The sequence below is a fragment of the Ostrea edulis genome, chromosome 3 (genome assembly GCF_947568905.1).
Source record: "Ostrea edulis chromosome 3, xbOstEdul1.1, whole genome shotgun sequence".
NCBI lineage: Eukaryota > Metazoa > Mollusca > Bivalvia > Ostreida > Ostreidae > Ostrea > Ostrea edulis.
The window spans coordinates 32807346-32828196 of NC_079166.1; the positions used below are offsets into that span (position 1 = coordinate 32807346).

Sequence of the window (20851 nt, forward strand, 5' to 3'; positions counted from 1 at the left end):
TACAAAATTAATATTTCGCTGGTTTGTTTGTATACATAAAAAGAATTGAGTCTTTGTTTACATATTAAAGATTTAAGGCTAAAATATTGCCAAAATTCTTGCATTCAGAAGGTAAAAATTTTGGCTGTCAACATTAAATGAGTTATACTTTTTAATGTTTAACATCAAAAATCAAAAAAAAAATTTTTTTAAAAATCGTGAACCAGACAAATTTTTGACTTTAGTGATAAATGCATGCTGATTAGAGAATACAGATCTTGCAGAGATGATTATGCAATATTTGAAAAGAAAACTGGGTTTAATGTTTGTTCATCAAGCAGTGAAGAATAGATTGCTTTGGGGGGGAAATCAGAGTTTTCAGATGTTTTAGCCCATGTCTCTAACTGAACACAACTCCAGGGGACTGCATTTGATGCGGCAGGCATTAGTTACATTGTGACAAAATGAATTGATTTTTATGTAAATACTGATAATTACTGTGATTTATTCTGTGAAACATGAGTCTATTCTATGATTAATCTTCCATGTGTGTTGGATTACTCACTTGAAAATCTATACTTTCTAATAAAATGTACACAAAACACGAGCATAGATTTGGAGTAAAGAGGGAAAGCTCATAAATTCTTCCCTGGTTAAATTATTAATTTAGCAACTCCATCAGCATAAAGATTTATTGTAGAAGTAATTATTTTCATTGTACCAAATTTTTATTAACATTTATTGTGAAATGGAGGGAAAATAGCTATATAGGGTAATAATTATTTAATTATAACTAAAAATCTTCATCAAAATAACATAAAGTTTCTTGATAAAATCCCCAATTTCTAATATGTAAAACTTGCATGGTTTTATAATTGTGTATCATAGCATGGGTAGTGATTGCCACTGGGAGTCTTAGGTTAAGAGTCGCTGGTCTTTTGGATGAAGACCAAGGGCCAGTGTGGTGGTAGGCATTTGCATAACCCAAATTTCCTCATCACTCTGGCTCAGTCCATAGCATAGATGAAATGGGGGCACCCTTTGTTATCTTGATATAAAAGTCACATACAGTAAAAAAGTAAATCTTTGATTGCAATTTGCATTTAAGCAGTAATAATTGTGGATGCGGCATCTACACAGTAACTTCACACTGGATCAAATAGTTCCGTAAATAAACCTAGCTAGACTGAAATTGAGGATGAGGGCACCCCCAGGTTAAAGTAGATGCCCAGTAGTAACAGTGGATGGTTTGCAGATAGCCTAGTGTGAGATGTGTCACTACACAGGCCCTCATCCATCACGTCTATATATTTACATTGGATGCTGCTCAGCTATTTCAGCTGTCTGCCCCTCTGTCACACGACCACTGACCTTGTGTGACCCTCAACAGATGTATCCGGTCAGACAAGAATACACACAGTCTAATCATGAAATTCTCTTCATCTCTCATGTCTACTGGGAATATAGTAGAATGTTGTGCATTATTGATGATCACATTTGGTGAATTACAAGACACGGGTCCAGAATTCTGATAACGTGGGTTTCTTTAGATTGTCTAGGTGGTTTGTTTATGCTCCAGTCATCGGGAGATATGGGCCTATGGTGGTACAATTCTGTAACTGACCAGGGCTATCTTATGTTGTGGACATTAATGTCAATTTCACTGTCCCTCCACACTATATATTTTAAAAATATTTCAGCTCTTAATTTTTTTTTTAAGAGATGTATCAATGATGTGTCCAATCCAAGATCCTGAAGTCTGCACAGTGATATGTGAAAGAAAAAATACATAAATAAATGCAAACCTTGGTCAAGTTAAATTAACAGCAGGGCTCTCCTAATATGGGATTGTGTGTTACTTTTCAGGATTGTCCTCCTGAAATTAAACTAGTTCCCTTATCCTATTAACCAGTCAGTCAACTCCAGGAACCTGAATTTTTTATCAGATCTAATAGACATCATAATATTACAGTCAATCCATCTCAGGTTGTCCCTCGTGTGGCTGCCAACCATAATCCCACTTTATGGTTGTCAATTTAAGCAGCAATGATAAAACACAAAATCAGCCCCTTTATTGTTGTTGGTCCCAGAATCAATACAGAAAGAAAATATCTGAAATGATGGAGAATTTTATCAATGAAATTAAATCACTTCAGTCGTGATAAAGCAAATTGTGTCACTAGTATGTAAAATGTAAGATTTATTAATCCTTATATACATTATATATTAGCTCTGTAATTTTAAGGGATGTAAGTGGAGGTGTTTTCAAAAGTGGTTATTAGTTTATTTTGGCTTGCTTTCCTCCAAGTATTACCAAAATATTGTTTTACAGATAAACTTCCTAATTTACAGACTCTGGCTCATAAGAGATCAATCAGGGAGAGATAACTCCGATGAAAAAAGCCCATGGAAAGTCATTTAATCATATTTCCAAGTGGAAATAGAATTGATCATGGAATGCAATTTCAGGAAATTGCCATTCCCAATGTTGTTAGCCGGAACAGATCCGGAGGGTTAGGGATCCTCTAACTCGGTGTCTCACTAGTGGTGCACAAGAAGTGTGATGGTTACTTCTTTTATTGTAAAACAAGAACCTAAAACTCCATAAAGAAGCACAGGATAAGCATATCACAGGAAGCTTATTGGCACTGTCATTTTGATTTATTTTGCAGTGATAACAGAATATCATTAAATATTGAGGCTTCCTGTGGCAGGAAATAGAGATAAGTTTCGCTGTCGTATGTGATTTGATTTTTTTCTGGATATACTCCTCTGATCGTCTTTCTATAATTCATTCCCTGGTACTGAGTACGATGGTGCTGTCTTGGAGCAAGGAAGCATCAATTATTTAAAGAGCAATCGTGTGAACTGTAAAAGGCCTTTAATTGAAAGTTGTAGAAAATCAAAGAATAAAAAAAAGCTTTCTAATTTTCCTGATAACATCCTCCGGGTAAAATGGATTTGTTACACAGATAAACTGCGTCGAAAATTTCTGTTAGAAATGTGTTTTGGAAAGAAATGATTGCCACATTATTCGATACTTGAATATAATTGATTTTACTTTTAGAATACATTGCATATGCACATGTTGTGAAGTTTTTTGAAAATTACCATGGAATTACAATTTTCTTTAAAAATATGATTTAAAATTTTTGAGACACAAACTTAATATTTAAAATGTTCACAAATTCATATGTGCATGTAAATCCATGAAATAGATTATTTTTGTGGAAAATGAACAAAGATGCATGTATTGTAGGCTTGATAAAGAGTTTTCTTTGGGTTTTTTTTTATATTGTCTATTCATGTCAATAACAGATATTGGGTGTCCAGATCCATCTCTGATAATCTTAAACCATTTTTCTCAGCAATCCCCATCCCTAGATTCATGTCAGCTACATTATATTTTATGGCTTCAGAATATTGGAGAACAGTAAAATTCTGAAGACTGCCATAAAAGGACTATGTGCACGGAAATAGGGGTTTTCTTCTTAAATTGATGCATAACTAATTGAACCTGATAAACCAAGAGACTTCAAAGTAACAGAAGACTTGTTTTTGTATATCATTTTTTGTTGGTTAATTTGAAACAAGCAGAATGAAATGATTGCTCAAGATATTTTCTTCCTGCTGAGAAAAATGTTTGCTTGCTTCTGCTGTTTTAGCAATTAAGAAAAATGGAAAAGAATTGACAACTTTGACTGAGAACTAATTTTTGGGGTCGAGGGACCCATTTTGCATCAGTTAGCTGATAGTATGGTGGGGTTTTGAATCATTTCCTCATATATAATACATAGAGATCTTGATCTTTAACACAATGCTTCTCCTGGTGGAAAAGAGGAGATGGTGCTGATGTCTTCCTCAATTAGGCAAGGAATCTGTACATTGTCATGTCACTGTGTGGGGAAAAAAAGTTGGAAAATGAAGGGGAGTTTCTGGTTAATTAACATGTGTTTTACGACTACACCCTGAGAGTGATTGATTGTACTCTACAAGTTGCAACTAAATAGTTGCAGAGGATTGTTCACATAAATTTTGAAAATACATTAGAATAATGACTGTCTTTAGGGAATTTTCAGATGTTTAGAGTGAAATTCTAGCTTACTTTGGCAGGTGGGGAAGCATTATAACAAATTTATGTAGATGTAGTAAAAACAAGTTGAGGGCAGAAACAACATTGAAAAAGAACTGCGGCTGTCGAGAGGATTTTCAGATTGGTAGCTTACTGGGACAGGCAGGGAATTCAAATAGAAGATTATTTAAGAAGTCAGAAATAGAAAAAAACATACAAATCTATTAAAACTGTCCATTTTTTGCGTAGGAGAGCATAAAATGTAGCATGTTCAATTTCATTGCATAATGCTGATACTCTGATCACCACGTCTCACCATTGATTAATTCGTTTTATAGAAAGGATTTGACTGTGTGTCGTGATTAATTACTGGAGTTGCATTGATTTCGTGACATCAAATTTTGTGGTTTTGCCAAACAGACACATAAATTCTTGTACACCCACCCCTTTCTTTTTTTCTCTCTTGAATGAAAATGGCACATCATTGATCATTCAATTTCATGGTCTTGCTTGACCACCAAAAAATTATTGATCTGCTGTGAATAATGATAAAACCATGTTTGTAAATGAAATTGAGAAAGTAAAAATATTAATAGAGGAGAAGTATGATTTCTGTGTATTGCACTTGTTGATTTACTCCTGGGAACCTCTGGATCTGTAAGATAAATATTGACATAGACAACTCCGTTTGTGCCCTCTCATTTAGATATTTATGAGAGCTGTAATATACACATCTTTCTGATGAAAGTCAACACAGAGCTCAAATTTCAATGTCTGTTTTTTCTTAGAAACTGATGACAACCTATGACATGCCCCACTTATCTGTCCGTGCCCTTTCTGTGGGTAATTTCAGTCTGGCAAACTTGATATAAATTTGAGTTTAGAGCGAATGTTTATCTGAAATATGCTATTTGATCTTTGCTACTATAAGTTGTTGCTAATGTGATATGACGTGAAAAGTTATCTGATATAGAATTTTGTTGATTATGATGAATTAATATAAGACCACATTTTTGGGGCAAATTTAAAAAGTGTTTGTAATTCTGTGATGCATTGAAATGGAAGAGAATGCAGATTTCTCTGCAACATACATGTGTAGGAAATATCAAGGTCCTATTTTTTTTACTTAAATAAACTATCTTACAAGAAAAACATTTACCCAGTTAATTTTAATATTATAGATATATATATATATATATATATATATATATATATATATATATATATATTCTTTGTGTGCATTGCATGTGAAATTCAGGCAATTTATTCTCATCTTTGTCAAGGAAGTATTGATTTTGTCTTTTAAACCCCCTTTTTCATCGTCAGATTGTAGACGAAAGTAAGCAGTATGCTTTTACAGGAATTGGAAAGTAATGCGATTGCTAGGTCAGTCTAGGGGACTTGTGGCTGTAGATTTATTCAATTAGATGAGGATGTTTTTGTATTGATTTAAGTATTAGTAAAGTTGTCAAGGCACAACAATTGACCAGAGCTTATCATGTGGCAAATTGCATTGTCAGCAGATGGCGAAACTTGTTATCGTTTCAAACAACAAAGGAAAGGAAAAAGAACAGGCAAAAGAGTAAAAAAAAAAACCTAAAACTAGTAACTTGTTCTGTCTTAGGGAAGGCTCAGGTTATTGATTATAGAAAATGTCACACCTGCTTGTTTTATAGAAATGCATTGATATCCGATTTCATCTAACAAAACTTGACAATGTGAATGGAGGGGTATAGTTACGGCTTTCCGTTTTATGTCCATGATCGTTCTTAATTTGGTTTAATGATTATAGGGAAGGCAGTGAATTGAAAGAATAAATCTCACAGTTTTTTTATGCTAATAAATCCATTTTCGAGAAGTAAAACTTAATGAGAGTAGAGGAATGATTGTTGGATATTTTGTCTCGTTTGCAGGTGCGTAATCAGTCGGGGACCAGTAAATCCGTTAGTTCTGTCGACAGCTCACAGAGTGGGGGATCAGGAAATATGTGTATGTAACTTCTCTCATCCATAGATAACAAAAGTGACATAACAAAAGTCATAAATTCAGGGGAAAACAAAAAACAAAAGAAACAAAAAAAACAAAAAACCTACCAAACTTCATGATAAATGTAATAAAAAAAAATTCTTTCCAAGTTAATGTATGTTATTATGAGATGGAATTTATTGACAGCCACACACAGTGCTAGTCCAGGAAGTGGCAAAAGTAGCTCTTCAATGGAGGCAGAGGGCACAAGTGGTAACCATGACAACACATCTTCCTCACTAGTAAGGGTCCATACAGAATACACACCATCCAAGACAGAAGTGGACATGCTGCATATCAAGGTTTGTAGAAATCCAGAAAATGATACCCAAATTTTAATTCCATTTCACTAAATCATCAGATAAAAGACTTCTGTGGACATTTCTACTTTTAACAACAATAAAACCAGTGTGAAGGTAACTGAGAAGATCACCAATCACTGATAGCCTCAAACTATAGACCATTATTTTCTGATTTGTAGAAAGGGGACATTATATGGGTGGCCACAAAAACAGCAGGGGGACTTTGGAAAGGTGTGCTGAGTGGAAAAACAGGGTGGTTCAGGCACACCTTCACAGAACCATGTAGTCATGGTAACAGTGATGCCAGTCAAAGGAGAACACCAAATCCACGAAGAACTCCAAGGAAGACTAAACCTAGAACTGTGGAAGAGCTTTTGTATAGGCTAGGCCTAGAGGTTAGTAAAAACAGAGCTGTGGAAAATCTTCTGTACAGCTAGGTGTAGAGATTAGTAAAAACCTCACAGCAGTGAAAAATCTTCTGTACAGGCTTAGAGGTTAGTAAAAACCTCACAGCAGTGAAAAATCTTCTGTACAGGCTTAGAGGTTAGTAAAAACTCTCAGCAGTGGAAGAGCTTTTGTACAGGCTAGGCTTAAAGGTTAGTAAAAAGTCAGAATTGTGGAAAATCTTCTATACAGGTTAGGCTTGAAGGTTACTAAAACACTCAAAATGTTGGGAAAAATTCTGTAAAGGTTCAGTTTTGAGGTTTGTAGAAAAAGTCTAGCATATGCATATGCTCTCGCTGCATGTATCTTTGCCATATTCGTTGATAGCAAGACCTAACATGACTTCAAACTGGTAAGACAAACGTCTAAAGAAGTAATTAGAAACAATATTCTTTTAATGTTTTTAACAGGTTCTGGAAAAAGTCTTTCTGGAAAATGGTTTTGAGCACCTGGAAAGTTTTGCAGACTTGAATGAAAGTGATCTAGATGCCCTTGGGATCAGAGACCCCCAGCAGAGAGCCAAGCTCTTAACAGCTGCTGAACTACTATGTAGTGCAGAAGGTATAGTACTAAATCAATGCCCCCATATAATAATGACATTTCGTAATTTCCAAAAAATATAACAGTATTTAGATTTGTGAGCTAACAGTACTGCATATGCATGTATTTTAGTTCAACAACTCTGGCAGTGAAGCAAGAGCACTGATTTATAGTTGCACTAAAATACGAAATTCTCTATCCATACTCATACAAAGATGAAACACTAAATCCTGATTATGTGAAATAGTGCATTAGTTCTGACTGTGCCAAATTTTAAATAGTCTAAAATAAGTACACATACATTAGTATCTGTAATGAAGGATGCATGCTGATTTAAATGTGCAGATAGATGTATAATTTCTTGCTATAGTATTCTCGTGCAGGACGTTAAACAATATACAATCAATCAATCAATCTTGCTATAGTTTGGTTTCAAACTCTTTGAGTGATATTTGTCAAGAATTTGAGAAAAATGTAGACCTTTAAAATGGTAAAAATGAGAATGCTGTGAATTTGGGGAAATATTTTTGGCAATGATTATTCATTTGTAAAAATTGAGTCATTGTTGAATGTAACGGGGAAAAGTTTGTTTCGAAGATCCTTATAATAATCAATGGGGGAAAAAATCATAAAAAATCAACCTATCAATTTGCTTCAGATGATGAATTTCCAGAGATGGCTAACCCTAGCAGTCTCCCTAACCATGCCTCATACTGCTACTCTCCACGGCTAATGACAATCAGTGACTGTCACCACCGCACATGCCCAGGAAGTAGGGACTCCGGTTGCTATGGCAGCTGGGAGCATCTGGGTCACAAGGAGGTTTTCAACAAGCAAGGTTACATGATATCAAAGAACCACAACAGTCGTGTGTCACCTCTACAATATAACAAAGAGAACCTGCAGCCAGTGAACCAGAGCAGGGCAGTCGGGGAGATTCGGTACGTTTGCAATCGTCAAGCCAACAGCAGTGGGAGAGGGAGTGCTAGCAGTGGACGGACCAGTGTGGAGAACTGTGGAGGTGAAAGTCAGACGTCCGACATGGAACGGAGTGACAAAGACTTCACTGAGGAGGACAGGGAGGTGTGCGAGATCACTCGTGGGGTCCGAAGTGAAGTCTCGTGTGCTCACCCTGGGGATCACGTGACCCCTCAGGCGGTAGAGAACTCTGTGTTCAGTGACTTCTCTGTTGTCATGTGTTCAAATGCTGGTACACAAACTTCTTACTGTGATGCTGAAACAAGATGCTCTCAGGTTGCCAATCAAGTAAATGGTCATTCTCGTGGTGCTACTGAATGTGAAAGATCAAAACCATTTCCAAGCAAGGTTGTGACAAAATCTAAAAACTCTAAACAGGATGCACAAGTCCAGGTAATGTGCCCTTTTGGGCCCCTGTCTGTGTGTCATGAGGGAGGTCAAACTCCAACAAGACAAGAATGTGTTCAGAGACAAAGGGGCTCCAATGGGGGTTCTTCAGACTCTACTCCCACAGGGGAACTCCACGGGAGAGCATCATCTTCCCAAGGTGCCATAACAAACCAAGGGGGACAAGTGCAATATACCGAAAAGCAAGTGCCAAATAATACATGTAGATCGCATTCTGTAGACAATTCTAGACCGGTGTCATCACCCAAAGACTTCAGAAATGTTCAGAAATCATTAGTGTCATTAGTCAAAGCAAAGCTAGCTGATGAGAATATCAACCTCACCCAGGAACCATATTCCACAAAGGTATTAAAATGGGTCTTTTCCTTGCCATAATGATAATATCACTTCAAAGTTAAACTGTGCTGTGGAAAAATGTTCTGCAAATCTGAAAATGATTTGACAATTATTTATCACTGAAAGTAGTTTGTATTTTTCTCATGATATGTTTTACAGCAAGGAGACTGCAGGATTCCTCCCCTCTTGATTCAGAGGTACTCCGAGGAACTGAAGCACGATTTGAACAGTGTGTGCACTGTGCTTGAACAAGTGCGAGTGCATTCACTAACCACCCAACGTAGACCTGTGGTAAGTTCTGGTTTGGATTGATCCGATAAGTCAACATTTCATAATTGCTTCTTGTCGATCAACATATATATTTATATCGAAAACTGATTAAATTTTAATTTTTCAGATACAAATGGAGAACCTTGCTGATAAATGTTCCTCTGGTTCTGAGCTCAAAACCTCCTCCATTCCTGATTTCTTTACCTCCATAGGCCTTCCCATGTATACAAGTGCTGTGATTGGTCAAAACTACAGACTTCTGGAGCAGCTTTTCAAATTAACCAATCAAGAAATCCGTGACATCACAGGTGCATCTCACAAACATACTAAGAGAATAGCACATGCACTAACATGGGTGAAAAAGAAGATGGCTGCACAAGTTAGCAATGACGAAACTGGTTTAATAGATAGGGTTTAATTGTTATATAAACAAAAATAATTAACTCTCAACAATATGTTTGTGCAATTTTAATATCTTTGTTTAACTGTTATTTTCTGTTCAGTATTTAATGTGGTGTAATTTACAGATATTCTTACATATGTATTACATTTCTTTTGTTCAGCTGGTGGAAAAGTTCGAATTTTGTTACATGGATGAACTTCCTGGTATTTCACAAAAAAGGGCACTAAATATTTGGACCTTTTTTTTTGGATCCAAATTTAAATATTCAACTGCGTGCAGGAGTTTTTATTTTATCAAGTTTTTACTTGTAAATAGCAAGTTCGTTTCTTACCCTGAATTTGATATTCATATACGTTTATAGGCTCTAAAGAAGCATGGTAAAGATGTATGGAAGCTCGATACGATAGCAGTTTTTGTTCTAGGCTAGTTTATACTTTGACTGTCGTTAAGCCTGATAGGGAAGTGATGAAATGTACATTTTAGTTTTAATTTATCAAGGTGGTATGCCAGAGATGTTTGTTGTTTATATCAATTATTGTTTCTGTTACACATTCTATGACCATTAATAAAATCAAGATGGGGATATAAAAGGATTTATAGTTGTTTTTTCATTAAAGTCTATTTTCAGATTATTATGAATTCTGCATGTCCATAGCCCATTATTTTTGTGCACTAGGAAAATGTGAGTGCCATATTTCATTCTCTTGATGGCTATAGGGAGAGGATTAGATCCTAGTAGTCCAGCATTACAAGGTTGTACCACCTTATAGAGAGAACAGACTCGTATGTCACCAAGACAGCGGGTGGGGAGAGGATGTAAATGTCAAAAGGATGTGAATCAGGTGCAATACTGTTATTTGACCATATCAACACTTGTCTTTCCAATTGTCAGTATTGTAGCATGCTACAGAGATGGTTGGTTTTGGGGAAAAGATTGTCGATATCTAAATTAATGCACAATGTCCGCAACATTGTTTCGGGTATATAACTACAGTGAAACGATGCACTGGAAAAGTCTACATCCCATGATCACTTTATTGTCCTGGGATTCGAAGACAGAGAAAATAGTGAACAAAAGATCTACACGTAAAAGATGCAGTACCTGTACCAGTATAACGGACCACTCAAATCCTGTACATACGTCCTGTGTATTGACAATAAAAATCATCGTGTAAGCCATTAAATTATTTATTTTTATAACACTATAAACATGTCTATAACAACAGGTAACCCTAACATGTACAAATGTAAAAAGTGTCCCCAGCATGACATGATGTTCCATCACATCTTTAGGGACGTGCATGTCAAACAAGCAATATAGAACATAACATGATCTCTCATTTGGGTATGCCTCGGTAAAATGCCTTCTGTAAATGCTAGGATACATCATTCTTGATTGAAATTCATCATGTGACAATGTAAAACTGACTAAAATAATCTGTAACTCAAAGCAATTCTTAATTGTAACAATTCTTGAGCAAATTAAGAACTATTCCATTTAAATTACCTGGGATATGGATGCACCTTATTTCACACAACCCCCATCAATAAATAAAGACTCGTACACCGACCCCTGGATTTTGCCAACAAACGGTACATAATCAGGAATAAATAAATATATATATTTTGTTCTCTGTCGTAAGAATTGCTATCCATCTTAATACGGTCATTTATTTGGAAATCCTGAGTGCAGCACAGTAAGCTATATAGACTCCATGCAGGAGGGTGTGGTTTTGTATGCATTCTATTCAACATTTTACTAGAATTTTGAGCAACAAACATATTCCTGCTATCTTAACCCCCATCTCCCTCCATTATTTGTTACAAGTCAAAGGAAGTAACTACTGCAAGGAAGGGCTCAGGTTCTTTATTTTCATAGGTCATTCACTCGTGTCTCTTGAATGCCTCAATTTCGGTCAAGTTGTATGGAATTTCTTTCATCAATATTCAAAGAATGTCCATTCTATCATACATGATCAAAGTCTCATCCCCACCATAACAAAAATATTAATACACCCCTTTGCTAAATTTAAATGGAATAGTCCTGTACAATACGGAGGTATATATTGGCTCAACTATATATTTTTTTTTTAAAAAATGGTTCCTGCAAAGGGAGGTAATTTGTGTCATGTCAGTTAATCGATTCACCACCAACATTGCCTTCAAGGCTAAAACTTTATATTGTATAAGATGGCAATGTGACTCATTAAGATATAATGTCAAATGCCAACACAAGTACTTTTGCAGAGCATTATCATATGTAAACATCATCCCAAGGTCTTTGAAACAGGTATATCACAGATAATGAAAAACAAGACCTGTTTTAGAAAACTAAAATGCACAAATGTTCATGAAGTCCTCGAGTTTTCCATCAAACAACTGGTCTGCAGACTGATAAAGAAATCTTTGACAAAATACATCATCATTAAATGACTGTTGCACCAATCAAGAATGGACATCTACGGTAAAACGATTTCTTTGTTTGAAACATATTGAGGAAATGTCCAATTCTTAGACCGTACAGAAAAGAATTACTTCAATCTATTGATGCAAGGTTGAATATTTTAAATAATAAATTGCTATAAATAGGCATTATGGAATAAATTCATGACTTCAAAACTCTCACAATTTACAAACACATTCGTAAAGAGACAAAAAACTCAACAAACTTTCCAAAGAAACTATGACATTGATAAAAAATATTTTGTATATTATGTGAAATTCCTGGTGATGTTTCTAGTGGACAACTCTCGTCCGATCAAACCTCATACAGAAAGATAAGTCTACTTACATAACGCATGGTTGCTTTCTGGATGTAACATGCTTCATGTAGTGAAAACAAATCTCACAAATGACCTTGATTAAAATTTCAAGACCACAAGTAATATTACTCGCATAAAATCACCATTTTCATGCACACTTTTTCCTAAGATTTTGAAATTGTGTTTACTTTATTTGATAGGTACAGCACTGCAATCACGAGAAGGCAGAATTAATACTATTTATCCCGCCTGTATTGCGAGCCTGTAACTGTCAGATTATTTATCCCACCTGTATTGCGAGCCTGTAACTGTTGTTATGTAACTGACCTATCTGTCAATCATCAGTGGGGAATTTTGCTTGGTCTTGTTAGCTATACCTTTTCAAAATGTACTTTCATTCATTAAATCTTGAATTTTCTATGTGTTTATTCCATAAAATTTACTCATCATTACTTAATTGGTATCTACATGCATTAAAACAATAACAATTTCTGTTTCCTCCGAAACTAGATAATTTCAGTGGGAGTGATGAACCACCTTAAATTTAATTAATGGAATAGTAACGCATACACTACTCCTCCTTGTAGTTCTCAATAAGAGATGATGACACTGTGTATTCGATAGCCAAGAAAAACAGCATAATACTGTAATATTGGTTACTTCATAATAAAGTTTGCGGGTCTACTAAATTGGTAAAAAAAAAAGATATTTTCTGCAAAAATAAATTTGTAAAATATATTCATCATGTTCTTTTATAGAAACAATGTTCAGCATTCACAAAATTTGACACCGAAAAACAAATTTACAGCACTGTAATCCAATATCAGTAAAATAAATCTACACAAAAATCTCCAGACTTTGAACATCACTTTATGACAACAAAATGTTGGGGGAAAAGTTGCATGTTTGTGGGTCTTGATTTTTTGGTTTAAGAGTTGTCCCTCTTTTTTCCCCCTGTTCAATTAGGATTTGAATTTGTGGGTATGTCTGTATACATATACCGTAAAAACAACAAAATCACACCCCCACAGAAATGATAGAGTTTACAGTATTAGTAGGTGTATCAAACACTCTTCTAAACAACCAACAGTTTTGATCGACCAGAAAACTAATAAATATTATATCTGCCTTTCATATTCCCTTTTTGGATTAAAATCTGAACCGCTGTGGCAGATTTACATAGAGGTAATTTTAACAGATATCGATCCTTTTCCTCAGCTTTTTCTAAGTAGACTCCGTTGACAAGAGTTGGCCCCGCCCATGAGCCACAGACAGATTTGTGATACATTTCCCTGAGACAAGTTTCAAGTTGAGCTCATTATGGACTCAATCATCCTTGGAATGCATGGTAATGACTATCAGAATATCCTAATTCCTTGGCATATCTGTAAACAGACAAAAAAAAGTGGAGTGAACTGTGAGAACATATGGAAGATATCAATAAACTGAACTGTCCATGAAAACTTCAAACTATTACAGATTTTCAGCAACCACTTCATTTTATACATGGAAAGAGCCTAATTTGGCTCCAATAAATTGTCAAAATTCATGTGAAATCTTCACTTTAAAATCAATGAAATTGCAGGACAAATCTATGATAATATCAACACCAGTTTTGCTCCATTTCTTGTAATTTGGTGTCAAAATGAAGCATTTCATTGCCAGTCATCACTTTTCCACTGTCAATGTCACTTTTCATACTTGACTGATCTTTGAACGATGTATATGTAGGTGTAATAAAAATCATGTTCGCCATTGCACTCTATATATATATATGCAAAAAGGGAATCAGTTTTTAAAAATGCACATTTTCATAAAAATTTCTTAATCCAAGTGGCTGCTTTACAATTTTAGTATCAGTAGAGCCCAGTCAAGTCACAGGTCCTTGCATATGATGGTCAGACCTTAAATACAAAGGTCCTGTGTCATGACAAATGTTGGCATGATAAAAAAAATAATCTCACTGCCATGGCCTTGAGTGCCATATAAAGGTCAAATTTTGTGGCACTTCACCTACAGCTGGTGACATCCTTGTATGAATGAAAAATTCGAAAGTTGGACTTAAAACAACAAAGAAAAATCTCAACAAGGCCGTAAATCTATCACGATCACTAGTATTTTTCTTAAAATAAAAATCAAAAAGTTGTGCATACAGTTCTTCATCAAAATACAGTATATATTGCTTCAAAGAACGGAAAATTATTTTGGAAGGTAAAATAGGCCCATATATTACAAAGTCCTTTAACAAAGACCATTATTCTAAAATTACGGCAAAGCTAATAACACAAAACACCTCTGCTTCCATCGTCTTTAAATGTATATCCCTATGATACAGACTAGCGATATGTAGGTTAAATCCTTACTGAGTGACTAAGTTAGTAAATGGAGTGGGACCACAGGCACATATAAGTGTGTTGGAGTTCTCGCCGAGTTGAGGTAATGACTTTCTCATCAGATCTAGAGTTATCCTTCCTTTCCTTCCAGACCAGCTGTCGGCTGCCTCTGACAAAACGTAGTCGACTGAATATCTGTCAAAAAATCACCACGAAATCAGTCCGAATCAAAGCACTATTTCAAATACGATGTACATATATCAAACACACGTTTCTTTCTTAATACAGTTTTACATATCAACTAATGAAAGCAGTTTATTCACACATCTAGAATACATTCATGGAATGTTATTGAAGGCACAACTGCAAGTGTGCTAATTCATGATCACCATGAAAACATCAAATGTTGTGAAAAAACTGATACTTCTAGGCCATTGGTTGCTTCATATTATCCAATCCATAATCTACAACAGCTAAAGTCTAAATACTAGTGCACTAAAAATAAGTACAGGTAAACCTTCACTAAAAATAAGTACAGGTAAACCTTTCACCTGTCTACTTTTCACTCATTTTCTATGGAATTTCAATATAATACTTCATTTATTTAAAAACTGATTTCTCATTTCAATTTACAGTACAAAGTACATACCTATCGGACTTTTTATATTGATTTCTCATTTCAATTTACAGTACAAAGTACATACCTATCGGACTTTTTATACTAATTTCTCATTTCAATTTACAGTACAAAGTACATACCTGTCAGACTTCTTTGTCAAAGATTGCAGCTGATCATACCACAGAATATCTCCTTCTGTTTTATTGAAAAATACTAACTTAACATTTCTGAAAGAAAGAAAAACCACATTATAGTCAAACCAACATTCAAGTCTGAAATCAAAACTTTACATATGTAATAGAAACATGTTCTGCATTTTATTTTATGTAGTATACGTAAATTTATCAAAATTGAACTCTTAATAATATCTCACACTACTTGTACAATCCGAAGGGCATATGTGACGTCACTGTACCACGTGACTACCTACCTAATTAACTAGACTTTTTGAAATCGGGGCTTAGATTAAAGTCTGTATTGTGGTTAATTATCGCAAAATTGTGGCGAACGAACTATTAGAATTAACTACTATAAGCATAAAGAAGGCAAAATGCATGTAATTTTGTATACTTTGAAAACATGAGACGTGTCCTTTAAGTATTCCTTATTGCAGAAAATGTAAAAATTGCCAGTTTTCTTTTCCCATGTATATTACAAATTGAAAAAACAAGACAATGGATTTTCCACAACTGAAAATAAAATCTCAGAAAAAAAATACTACCTGGTAATAAATAACAGACACATGGTAAATACTAATTAACAGCAGAGAGTCCAAAGGAACATGTCACTGTTTATCATGATAATACATATTAAATGACCCCTCATACCAACAATACACATGCTAATTATCAGAATCCTATCTCTTACAGTCCCAAAATTCTAAGGTGAGACAGACGGGTGAACAAACCAGACAGACAATGGAAAAATAATCAACAAGTATTCTTGTGTTTTGCAGGAAACACAAAAGTTCAATAGAAAATCATAACTATACATATAGTATTATAGTATTTTGTTACAATGCGCCCAATGAGGATTTTACTTGATAAAAAATATGATCCCTTTTTTACCTATTAAACTTTGCTCTTAAGCCTGAACCCCTGATGTAGTCATAGGTAATTTCAAATTTTGGTAAAGGGCTAATGCTCTTCATAACCAAGTGTAAAATATTTATTCACAATACAGATTTTAAAAAGATTAAATGCATTTTCACTGTACAGTCCACTCCACTTATATTGAAGTCGGTTATATTGAAATATCTGTTATATTGAAGTTAAATCAAATCCCCCAGTAGCAATACATGTATTTGTGTATTTCAGCATTGGTTATATTGAACTTTGGATATAATGAAGAATTCAGGTCGGTCCCCTGAATTTCATTATATCCAGAGTAGACTGTATATTCATTTGAGTCCCACATAAAGCCTTGAACCCCTGGCCCAGTGATAAGAAATTTCACAATTTTGGTAGACAGGTTCATGCTTTTTATCACCGTGCCTACTGTATTTCCACACAATACAAAGACGTAAAGAAGAATGCATCTTCACTATATACCCATTTGGGCCCAACCCTAGAGTATAAATCTCTGGCCTAGGGGTCAAGAATTTCACAATTTTGCTACAGAGCACCTAGTTCTTCATAAATATATAGTTTTTTCTTCAAGTTGTATAGGGGTAAAGAAGATTTTTTATAAATAATGACTAGATCTATATGAGTCATAAAGCCTTCTCTAGCGTCAGAATCCCTTACCCCAGGGCCATGAATTTCATAATTCTGGTAAAGGCATCCTTGCTCATCATACCTGTATACACCATTTGTTTGCTAGATGTCCATGAGTAATGAAGATTTCAAAAGACTGCATAATTTTTTAAGGGTTTCAGTGGTAAATGAAACCTGAAAGTTGAAACCCGAAAGTCCCGGATAGTGATTTTTGCATGATTTTTTTCTTAATAGTAAATAGAATGGCATCAAACTTTTTGGGATAACTGTTTATGACCTATTAAACAAGAATCACATGGCTTTTTCTGAGAATCTATTACGAAGGTACTGAACCAGAGTTTTCAGCTAGCAAAGAGCGGTAAATCTAGTACGTTTTATAAATGCTGAAACCTAAACGGTCGCTGATCTGACATGCGATCTACCGAAAGTCCACATTTTAGAGGTGACATACTTACATATTAGACTGGAGGTCCTGTATACAGTGGTTTATGAGGTGACATACTTACACATTGGACTGGAGGTCCTGTACACAGTGGTTTATGAGGTGACATACTTACACATTGGACTGGAGGTCTTGTATAAAGTGGTTTATGAGGCGACATACTTACATATTAGACTGGAGGTCCTGTACACAGTGGTTTATGAGGTGACATACTTACACATTGGACAGGAGGAGGTCCTGTATACAGTGGTTTATGAGGTGACATACTTACACATTAGACTGGAGGTCCTGTACACAGTGGTTTATGAGGTGACATACTTACACATTAGACTGGAGGTCCTGTACACAGTGGTTTATGAGGTGACATACTTACACATTGGACAGGAGGAGGTCCTGTATACAGTGGTTTATGAGGTGACATACTTACACATTAGACTGGAGGTCCTGTATACTGTGGTTTATGAGGCGAACCATGGGTGTAAAACCTGTTCCTGCTGCAAACATGACTAAATCTCGACACGTTGACAAATGCTGCACATTGAAGTCCCCTGTAAATGTACTGACCTCTATAGGGTCACCTAAAACAAAGGTTACATTTATTAATAGCTTTCTTCAGGATCACCAGAATGTTTTATAATGAGGAAGACTATCAAGAGAAGCAACTTCTGTTTCACTGGGAATATCATGATTATCTTTGTGAAAGAATCAAATGAAATGGGTGAATACAAAATAAGGGTCCAATTCTCTCAATATACAGCGTGATAGCATTTAATATTTCATACATGCGGTGTACATTGAACATTGGATTAACTACAGCTTTACTCTACGCCTGTTGGATAAAGGCATTTCCACTTGTTACGAAATAATCTTGTATGATATTAAATCAGTGATGAAAGGGGGAAAAAACACTGAATAATAATCAGATAAATAGAACATCTATAATAATGTGATTTTATATTTGCTTTATCCCACTCACTGAAATCGTGCACATATTCACTCTGTAAAGCCACAAAAAATGAAATATATTTTAGTCCATTTCAATTTGTTGGATAAACAAACATAAGATCACACTACTGTAGATTTCTGAACATATTGAACATTTTAATCTCATTAACTCATAACAATGTCAAGTAGTTCACAACCAATGCTTGCTCTACATTATACATGTTACACACATTGCTATACCTTTACTGAGGGAATCGATCCACGGAGTGAGGGCTCCACCTTTGTAAATCTTGATCATCAGGTAGAGGACTTGACCATCCATAACCCGTGTATCCTGGTCCCCAGCCAAGGTCGGCAGCACTGCTGTGTAACTCCTCACCACCTCCATCCCTGTAACAAAGCACACACTGTAAACAGCGACTCCTCACCACTTCCATCCCTGTAACAAAGCACATACTGTAAACAGTGACTCCTCACCACCTCCATCCCTGTAACAAAGCACACACTGTAAACAGTGACTCCTCACCACTTCCATCCCTGTAACAAAGCACATACTGTAAACAGTGACTCCTCACCACCTCCATCACTGTAACAAAGCATATACTGTAAACAGTGACTCCTCACCACCTCTATCCCTGTAACAAAGCACACACTGTAAACAGTGACTCCTCACCACTTCCATCCCTGTAAAAAAGCACATACTGTAAACAGTGACTCCTCACCACCTCCATCACTGTAACAAAACACACACTGTAAACAGTGACCCTTCACCACCTCTATCCCTGTAACAAAGCACATACTGTAAACAGTGACTCATCCTGTAATAAGACTCACACTGTAAACAGAGTTAATATATCCATTTCATGATGCTGAAACTGATGCCACACTTTTAAAGATAATGTACGCTAAATTTTTTGTGTTAAATTTAATATAGACAACAATACTACAGTATTCTAAAAATAAAATGAAACGAAAAACACTATTATATATGCATGCAAAAAACTACAATTGTAGAAGTATTAAATGAAAAGTTTCAAAATATGATCCGTTTTTCACATGAAGCAGTCTTATTAGCATACTGTAAGCTATTTTTCCATCAATTCTTGGATCTGTACAAATCTAACTACACTTTAGTGTTTTACACATGATCTAGCAAAATCAATCAGTCTGATAGATCTGTATTCCTTCATGTCCGAAAGATGAACTTGGTGTCAAAACTTGCAAATTCCATTGTTTTCCTGACCACATGTGATGAAGGCACATGCAATGCATGCATTCTACAAACAAGGCTAGCCAAAGATGTCCCGAGCAATGCATACATTCTACAAACAAGGCTAGCCAAAGATGTCCCGAGCTAGATTTGTCACCTTTTGACCTATACATTTCATCCGGGATGAAATCAAATAGTTTATGTTGCACAAGTTATTATATTATATACATGTAAAGATATTATAAAATGATTTCACAAATTCTATGGTCATTCTAATGATCTAATTTGTAAATTTATACAAGCTATCACTGGGGCGAATGCTATTTGACGTGTTTCATACCATTTGTTAGGCCATTCTTTACGTAAACATTTCAACTGTTTTTTATCTTCACTTAAAGCAACATTAATCATGTGAGTTTGTAAACAAAAAATCTTAATTATTAGTACGTATGTACCTTCAAAATGCCTCCAGTTGCTAAGGTTGAAGAGCCTCTTTTCAAAGTATGGTATCATCTAGTTTTATTTGCAGGGCTTTATTGTAGTTTTGTGATATTAAGAACTCGTGAAATTTCATGACACACTCTATTTTCAACTATTACATGTACTACGTAAAAAAGATCTGTAACTATTGAAAATTTGTTGCATAGGTAACTTGACAATGCCAATACTGCAAAGTAATTTCCTTTGAAACTTCTGGATCTCCAGTAAGAAAAGAAATTCATTATAAATCTGTTTTAACTCCTTTTTCCTTTTGTTTTTCTACTAACCTGACACTTTGTGCCTGATGTGGACATGGTATCCCAGAGGTACACACATTCTTGTTCCTTCAGGAAGTGACAGACATAATAACTTGGAATCATGGGTAACTGGAGACAAAGAATCGACAGTGCATGTCCTGTACTCAATATCTGAAAAAAAAGGACAGGAAGTAATGATCAAACTTAGCACTACATATAATTTCTTTATGCATTTATACAAAGCATGATGCAGTATTCAATATTTAAAAGCAAGAATTCAAGCTGATTTTTTGTATTTGTACTTCATGTAAAGTAGCAGAGAAATTTCCAT

At 35.2% G+C, this 20851-nt stretch overlaps 2 protein-coding genes across 6 annotated transcripts in view; one reads left to right on the forward strand and one right to left on the reverse strand.

Annotated features, from left to right (window-relative positions):
* LOC125674024 (SAM and SH3 domain-containing protein 1-like) overlaps positions 1-10347 on the forward strand; it is a 34193-nt gene extending 23846 nt beyond the window's left edge. The window contains 7 exon segments of the mRNA XM_056160872.1: positions 5965-6040; positions 6224-6378; positions 6558-6773; positions 7233-7383; positions 8021-9093; positions 9244-9375; positions 9482-10347. Coding sequence (XP_056016847.1) covers positions 5965-6040; positions 6224-6378; positions 6558-6773; positions 7233-7383; positions 8021-9093; positions 9244-9375; positions 9482-9772 — 2094 coding nt within the window. The 3' untranslated portion in view covers positions 9773-10347.
* A 582-nt stretch (positions 10348-10929) lies between these two features.
* The window catches only part of LOC125675042 (cytochrome b5 reductase 4-like), a 49052-nt gene continuing 39130 nt past the window's right edge, over positions 10930-20851 (reverse strand). For all 5 annotated transcript variants that reach the window (XM_056160478.1, XM_056160477.1, XM_056160474.1 and 2 more), the window contains 6 exons: positions 20551-20691; positions 18814-18963; positions 18056-18206; positions 15612-15698; positions 14883-15047; positions 10930-13904 (listed from right to left, as the gene is read on the reverse strand). In XM_056160478.1, coding sequence (XP_056016453.1) covers positions 13850-13904; positions 14883-15047; positions 15612-15698; positions 18056-18206; positions 18814-18963; positions 20551-20691 — 749 coding nt within the window. In that variant the 3' untranslated portion in view covers positions 10930-13849. The remainder of the gene's footprint in view (positions 13905-14882; positions 15048-15611; positions 15699-18055; positions 18207-18813; positions 18964-20550; positions 20692-20851) is intronic.